General features: G+C 39.6%; 1 protein-coding gene across 1 annotated transcript in view; it reads left to right on the forward strand.

The window, feature by feature from the left end:
- LOC101863490 overlaps window positions 1-8,403 on the forward strand; it is a gene marked incomplete in the record, with an annotated part of 16,682 nt that overhangs the window by 3,408 nt on the left and 4,871 nt on the right. Inside the window, 2 exon segments of the mRNA XM_005091982.2 lie at window positions 4,188-4,322; window positions 7,434-7,569. Coding sequence (XP_005092039.2) covers window positions 4,188-4,322; window positions 7,434-7,569 — 271 coding nt within the window.

Below are 8,403 nucleotides of genomic sequence, written 5' to 3' on the forward strand. Positions count from 1 at the left end.
ATATATATATACATAAACAGTTTTGTAGAATTTTTACAAGATTTTGAGTTACAGGGATTGTGATTTTGACGCATACCAGAAAACGTCCTAACTTTGTTTTCTCAAGGTGGCAGAGTTGAACTACGTCATTTTGTGACGTCACGCGCCTCGTGATCATTCACAGGATGGGTAATGGCGTCGGTAGCCTAGTGGTTGGACAACCGGACTTGTAATTGAGAGATTGCAGATTCGGGGGTTCGAGCCTCAGTCTTTTAGGATATGGACGTTAAACTCGAAGGTCCCACCTCTTAAACAACATAACAGTGTTAATAGGGGCGTTACACTTATACTATTTCACCATTTTCACAGGTAAGGTCTCGCCATGGGCGTGTTAGGTTTCGCCTCAAATGACACAACAGGAGTCTACCTGTCGAGGTCTGAAAGTAGTTTTGCCGCAAATCGTATTCGAAAACAAGTTCTGACACAGAAGATCGAAGATCGAATGCTTTGTAAACGCGCCCACCGTGTCAATGAGAACTCGGGAGGGGGGAACTGTTATAACGACTTAATTTCTCCCCTTCTCCCTTTATTGTTCTTGCTCATTACTACTCTTTCACTTGAAGAATGGCCACCCAGTTTGGACAAACATTTTAGCCAGAGTGTAGTTTGTTGTTGTGTTGAAACGACTAAAATGACGAAAGAAAAGTTAAAGTCAAAGAAGTCTAATAGCGCTAACCCCCCCCCAAAAAAAACAAACAAACAACCCCCAACAACAAAAAAACAAAAACAAAAACAAAAACAAAACAAAAACAACCGGAGCTGTGAACCAGATGAACGCCCATCAAAGGTTTTTATAAAATAAGTCGGAGACATTAAATGTTTGCCAGGAGAATACCAGGACATTCGACAGGCCATTTATAGACAACCACTGAAAGTACAAGAAACATTACCAACGACCAGACTTGAACTTGTACAAAAATTGGAGGATGGTACTTTTCAAAAACCGCATGAGATGATTACAGTCGTGCAAAATGACATCGTGCTCATTACGTTTGCCAAAAAATGTGAATATTATTGACAACAGAAACGAGTTCTTCGGCGACGGTACCTTCAGATACAGCCCTGTATTCTATTACCAAGTTTACACCATACACAGAGAGTGTCTAGGACATTACGTGCCATTGTTCAACTGCTTCCTTCCAACAAAGTGCAGAGAGGTCTACAGGCTACAAATTATCACAGGGGAAAGCAAGAAACATGATGTGGAGTTCATTCCAAGTTCGATCCACCTTGACTTTGAGGTGGCGACTCATCAAGCTTTTAGAGATATATTCACCACTATACAAGTCAAAGCATGCGTTTTCAAATGGAAGCCGAGCTGGCTAAGAAAAATAAATGAAGTCGGTCTAAAAATAATTCAAGACAAACAGTCTGAAGAAATCTGCCAGTGGCTAAGAGTCGTTTTTGGAATGTGCTTTCTTTCCCCAAAAGAGTCGGTACATTTGAAGGGGTTAGATTTAGAAAGAGGGCTAACTGTCAATGGAATGATTTCGAGAAAAATGATCCACCCCCCCCCCCCTACTGGGTTAATCTTTTTTAAAGGAGTATCATGCAGAGTTTCATGCGGTTTGGCATATTAATAAATGAGCTACTATTATGTTTTCATGCTGACAGACGAAAGTGAACAAGCTATAACTAATGTGTTTACTCAAACTACTACTTAAATATCATAGCTGCAATTTCTCTCCGTCTCACGGGGGGTTGTTCATCCAAGCACGACACATGAGTGTAGCATCCTTATTTCAAGAGTTCTACACAGTTTAACTGCATTAGTATTTCCACTATACATGTACTGTTGAATAAAGATTGTCATTGTCATTGTCTTAGATAAGAGTTCTACGAGCCTTTGACATTTTTAAATTCCGTACATGGCCAATCGCGTGTAAGACCTCCTCCTAGTCATCCTCTTCCTCCTCCTCCTCCCCTTTTTACTCCTACTCCTCCTCCTACTCCTCCTCCTCCTCCTCCTCCTCCTGCTCCTACCCCTCCTGCTGTCCGCAAAAAAACAACAACAAAAACAACAAGATTACATTTCTCAAAAACTTGCATTGGATCGAATTGAAGATAAACATACTACTATTACTACTACTACTACTACTACTACTACTACTACTACTACTACTACTACTACTACACACACATACACACACACACACGCACACACACACCACACAACACCACACCACATCACACACGGCGTGTCGACTGTCACTTCACTCCTAGGTATTTTGACCAATGGTGAGGCTCTAAACCTGCCACACCCCCAGTCTGTCGCACGCGACGAGACACTCGGTCGCGTTAAAGGAGCCGCTTTCTTTATTATCTTACTTGATTGATGTTAGAGCGACAAGAACCACGGCGTCGCTCGCGCATAGGGAGACAAGCTTCATGTTAGCGGTGTGCCAAAGCAGGATGGAAATGGTAACAGAAAACGGGGCATAAAATGTGAAATAGCTTAGTAAAAATCATACTGTTATGGAGTCATTAGTTGGTACAGTAGTGTAAAATAAATTAAGGTGAAGAAAGAAAGAAAAGAAACGAAGCAGGAGTGAAAACAACGTCCATTACTTTCAATTTGCTCTAAGTTCTCACAGTGGCGATAGGGTAACAGTATTGAAGAGTAAGCTGCATTTTATTTTCATTTTTAGAAAAATTGGTTTGAAACGGCATGCTGAATGCTTGAAGAATAAAAATGCAATTTTAGCCAAATCCAAAATTCTATTCTGGGTCCTAATCACTGTTACTTACGCAACAATCTGCGAATCAAAACTGTCCTTTGTTACTTCTCTTCCTCCTCCAACTACAATAGAAACTATGAATGGATGAATGAATGAATGAATGAACGAATGAACGGACGATAGCGAATGAATCACTCAATCAATCAACCAACCAAATAACCAACCAACCAACCAAACAACCAACCAACCAACCAATCAATCAATCAATCAATCAAATAGATCTATTAGAAACTAATCTTTCATACCATTAGAAATTGAATTAAATTAGTCAATAAATCGGTCAGTCTTTGAGGAAACCATCTTCTTTGTTTTGGTTGAGATCCATTACGCCCCCCCCCCCCCCCCCCCCACACACACACATCCAAACTTTGTGAGGCAGGGCATGTTGGTGAAATCATTAAGTTATTGTTCACTGAGTGAGTACAGCCTGAAACTCAAGTGGGTTCCAAATTCTCTTCTGTACATCTGCCCCGTCCTTTCTTTTACTCTTTCTCTCCTACTCTCTCGTCTAGCCCCCCCCCCCCCCCCCCTCTTACTTTTTATCCGCTCCATCTCTCACCTCACCCCCTCCCCATATTCTCTCTCTTACTCTTTCTCTCTCTCTCTATCTCTTTCTATACTTTTACTTTACTTTACTTTTCCGATCCAGCGGCCTTTTGGGTTCTAGCCCTTCGGTCTGTCGATATGGCAAAGAATTTACAGGTTTTAATGAGCTGTGCTTTGTCGCAGTATAGAGTATTTAGGATGTCTGGGGAGGCAGGTAGGTAGGTGCTACGCAGGTCGCAAAGTGCAGGGCAGTAAAGTTAAAGAGGTGGTGTGGTACTGTTTCATCCTGGTAGTCGCACAACGGGCAGTCGGGTGGGGTATCCTTGCGAACACAATACATCCCACTAATTTCCTCTCTCTCTCTCTCTCTCTCTCTCTCTCGCTCTTTCTTTTTTTTCTCTCTCTCTCTTTGACACACACACCCACACCCACACCCACACACTTACGCACACACACACACACACACACACACACACACACACACACACACATACACACACACACACAAACACAAACACACACACTCTCTCTCTGTCTCTCTCTCACTCTCTGTCTCTCTCTCACTCTCTGACTCTCTCTCTCTCTCTCTCTCTCTCTCTCTCTCTGTCACTCTCTCTCTCTCTCTCTCTCTCTCTTTTCTCGCAATTGGGCACCTAAAAGACAGGGTTCGTTATAGAGGGATGTCATGGTGTTCAATTTCAGCCAAACTGCTACACGATATAAATCTAGTTAGCCCACTTGAGGTGTCTTTAATTAAAGAAGTTGTGATCAGCCACGCAAAGATTTGCTACAGGTCGTTTTATGGATAGGCCTGCTATAGTACGTCACACTGCAGATATTACTAAGTATATTTTATGTGCTTAGGATCTTCGAGAAGAGAACTACAAGGGTCCAGTGATTGCCGCAAATGCGGTAGCAGACTTGTTCCCCAATGCAGCACAGAAGTCCTCGATAAACATTCTTGATGCGGCGGCTGGATCTGGCTTTGCTGCTGAAAAGGTAAGCAAAATGATGTTTCAAAGTTATCCTCTTTACCGGTGAGTCGAAGCTATTTATTTTATTTTTATTTTGCGTGAGTTTTTATATTGTATTTAGAAGGCGAAGCAGTGATTCTGGAGGAGAAAAATGACATGGAAGCAAATGAGACTTAGACAATTAATTCGGGATATTCAAGACAGAAAAGATAAGATATAGACACTGCTAATATACGGAATTTCCAACCTTTTTACACCTCCTGCAAAGTAGAATCACAACATGGTGAGGAACCTTTAGCCACTTGGAAGATTCATACATTCTTCCCCAGTGGAGACTTAAGTGTAGAAAGTGGGAAAAAAGGTAACTCCACTAGGGTGGAAGACAAACAGACTAAGGTGTACAAGACTAAGACACTTACAGGACAGATATGGCTTCATCAGAGGTCATATGTTATTTAGGATTTGTGGAACAGACTGCAGAAGATCCTGCTCAAACAACTAAAAAAAAAAAAGATTGTTACGGCCTGTCTGGAGTTAAGAAGAAACTAGTACCAGCGAAAATGATAATATATATATAAAAACCGAAAGAGACACACAGTGACGTAACAGGATGCAGAAGTATATATATATCATATCATTCCTTCAGCTCACTGCAAACGGTTTTATGCGTTGCATTGACTATTTAGTCACACAAACCGCCATCCCTGGAATACCTGGAGGTGTCATCTCAAGCCCTCATGGTCGCGAGCTGCCGTTCCACATTCTGTCAAACCAGGCCAACCCATGCATGTTTGAAAGTTGTCCGATCATGTTACCCTTTGTCTACCCCTGGTCCATGTCGTCTCGGCCTAGCAAAGATGAAAATGGTGTAATCGTAGGTAAGATCTGCTATGAGAATGCAGACTGTTGAGGCGTAGGAAAGTCCTAGCTGCAGGTCGTCTACGGACGACGTCTCATGGGACTCGACTACTGAAATCTGCACCCTGGTGATGTTTAAAGGGCAGTGTATGTTGCGTGTTCGATCTGGAGAGATCATTTTTAAAGGCAAGTATTAGTTCTGATTCGCTTTGGATCCAAACTGACAGAACTTCTCTACTCATGACACCTAAGACCTGGAGGGCACCTAAGCATTCCTTCCATGCTGTCCGCAGACCTTACGAGTGATTTTTTGGAGAGGTATTGTTCAGAGCAAAAGCCTCTCTGCTTTTTATTAAACTTAATCATAATCTCAGCGGGAAAAAACAAAATTTGATAAAAATAATATCTGCAGACTTCTGTTGAGTTGTTAGACTGCTGTAGCTTGCAATATGGCGCGATTCTTGCAACGTTTAGTCGTAAGCCTTAAATGCGAACGGGTGTGTCATGCTACGAAAATTGGGACAAGGTTTAAATGGGTTGTTTTTTAGAGGTAGCAGGATCCGAAAGAAGGCTATTTGGGACATTGTATAACTATGTTAGATTTCACATATATATGTATGTAATTTTACACCAGAAAAGAATTTTTTGGACTTGGCAAAAAAAGAGCAAATTTAGGCATTCAAAATGGCCGCCGCGAAAAAAAAAATATATAGGGTTCACTTCAAACACCCATGTTCAATAACTACTTACTGTTTTCAATGAAACTTTCAGGAAAGCTTTTCTAATACCCAATTCATGCTTTTAATTAAAGAAACTAGATATTGAGGCAAAAGCTTTCTATTTATTAGAGGTTGAAGTATGGCTATGAGACATACGAAGAACAAAGATGCCAATTAAATTTGTATGACCTTCAGAAAAAGATAAGTTAAAATGATGTATCTTTAGTTAGAGTTTATCTTCAAAATCAGTTTGTAAAATTTCAATTTCATATTTTAAGTAGTTAACTCACAATCAGGTTTGAAAAATGGCATGCAGACTGAAAATGTGGAACTGAGAAAATGGAAGAAAAAACGAAAAAGGTTAGTTTGAAATTCATGTTTGAAACAAATTACAAGTACTGCCTTCCTTCAATGGCCATCAGGATTGTATACATCTCCCTCCTTCCCCTTTGTACTGTCCTGAAAGCCTTTTCTGATGGCCCTCAAAGTCTTTTTCCTCTTTTTGGTTCTCCCTAAAGACTTGCGGTCGCGTTCATCTCACGCTGCAGATCCCCATCACGGCACATCTTTCTTGACAATGTCCCAGCTGGGACTCCCAAGTTTTTATTGTGTTTTTTAAAAAGAACTAAAACCATCATTCAAGTAGCTTAGAGGGTTCCATACAGCTTCCTCAACAGTATATCCATCCACAAAATACTCTTTACTGCATCTGCCCCATATCAATTTATTAAAATTTTCATTTACATTTTGAGTCTTTCCATGTAAGCACCTCTTCAACAACTCCACATCAGCCAAATCTTCAAACACGTTGAATGAATTCCACCATAGCATCAGGGAAACCAACTTTATACTTGTAAGAAGCCTGATCTCTTTGAAAGCCGCACCAACTTTCTAACCCTTGATATCAAACGTGTTGTTGTTCCCAAGGTAAACAAATGGTTGTCAAGGACTTTAACAATGGACCTTGATGCACAAAAACATTTGTAAAAAAAACCCAGGCCTTCTATCACCTTTACTTTGTTTCATTCTGTTAAGTAATTATTCAAGCACACTTAAAAAGCAAAAAAAAAGTAAAAATATAGCAAGATGTCGTTGTTATTTAGGATCCATTCAATGGACTTATTTAAAATGAATATCCGACAAATTCTTTTTGGCTTCCAAATATTATGTTCAAATCTGAAACGAAAAACTTCAGTATGGAGGACGATATAAAAAAAAAAAACAAGTTGAATAGTTTTTTGTTTAAATTAAATTAAATTTAATTTAATATATTATTTTATTTATTTATTTTTTATTTTTTCATTTTTTTAGGGGGGGGGGGGAGTCACCCTGTAGGTGCTGATCAGATATAACTTTATAATTCTAAAGAAGCAACATTTCAGACGATCAGGTCGTGTCGTAGAAAAGAAGCGCATTGTGGTAGGTTTTTTCTTCTTTTCTCACAAGCAATACTAACTAGACAAGCGAATTTGTGCATTAGATATTCACGTGTTTTCCGATCGATAGCAAAAGACTGCAGGCATCTTGATAATTCGAATCTACTCTTAAATTAATTTCAGCTAAAAGAGAAGGGTTTCTCTATGATGGATGCATTGGAGCCCAGCAAGGGGATGCTGACGCTTGCCAAAGAAAAAGATCTATACCAAAGGACATTCCAGGCTTTCCTCGATGGAAAGCAGTTACCAATTGAATCTGGTGAGTTTGAAATCGTTTCCAGGACCATTTTTTTCTTCTGAAAGTTATTTTGATCTGTTTGCAATTTGCAAAACAGGTAAGATTCACTCTAGTGATAACCCTAGCTCAAACACGGGAAGCAACACGGTAACGACCTGCAATGGTATGTCTATTGCCTGCATAGTAGTTATGAATATATAATGTGTGTACTGGTTTATAGCATCGATGAATGATTTATGTGTATAATATTCACGAATAGTGAGGTTAAATTTAGCCTATCGGTGCCATTGTGAACAAACTTTCCCCACGAGGATAAGCAACAACAAAAAAAGGATTATTTATGTATTCATTAAAAATTTGTTTATGTCTATCTATGTAATTATGTATCGTGTAAGGCAGCTATTTTAAAGACAATTAATAAATTACGATTGGATGTTTGCTTTTAACAAAGGACACAAGGGATGTTATAACTCGGACACTGAAAGACGTTATAAGCTTAATTCATTCACACATGGGAGTCTGGGTCTCTTTTCACAAGTATCGTAGTTACTAGCTGTTCTCAGACTTTGACTTGAAACGAAAGTTATACACATAGAAAAGCTATACAAAGTGGTTTTTAGATTAATCAAACAGCTGTAGCTTTGAAACAACTTAAGATAAGTTAAGATACGCTAAGAAAAGATAGATAAGAATGGATAAGATAACATAACATAAGACAGATAAGAAAGGATAAGATAAGATTGATTTGCACAAAGGGCAATTTGCTGCCACATGACAAATAAATACACGCACACGCACTCGTCAACACACACACACACACACACACACACACACACACACACACACACACACACA

This window comes from Aplysia californica, unplaced genomic scaffold, assembly GCF_000002075.1.
Source record: "Aplysia californica isolate F4 #8 unplaced genomic scaffold, AplCal3.0 scaffold00039, whole genome shotgun sequence".
Classification (NCBI taxonomy): domain Eukaryota; kingdom Metazoa; phylum Mollusca; class Gastropoda; order Aplysiida; family Aplysiidae; genus Aplysia; species Aplysia californica.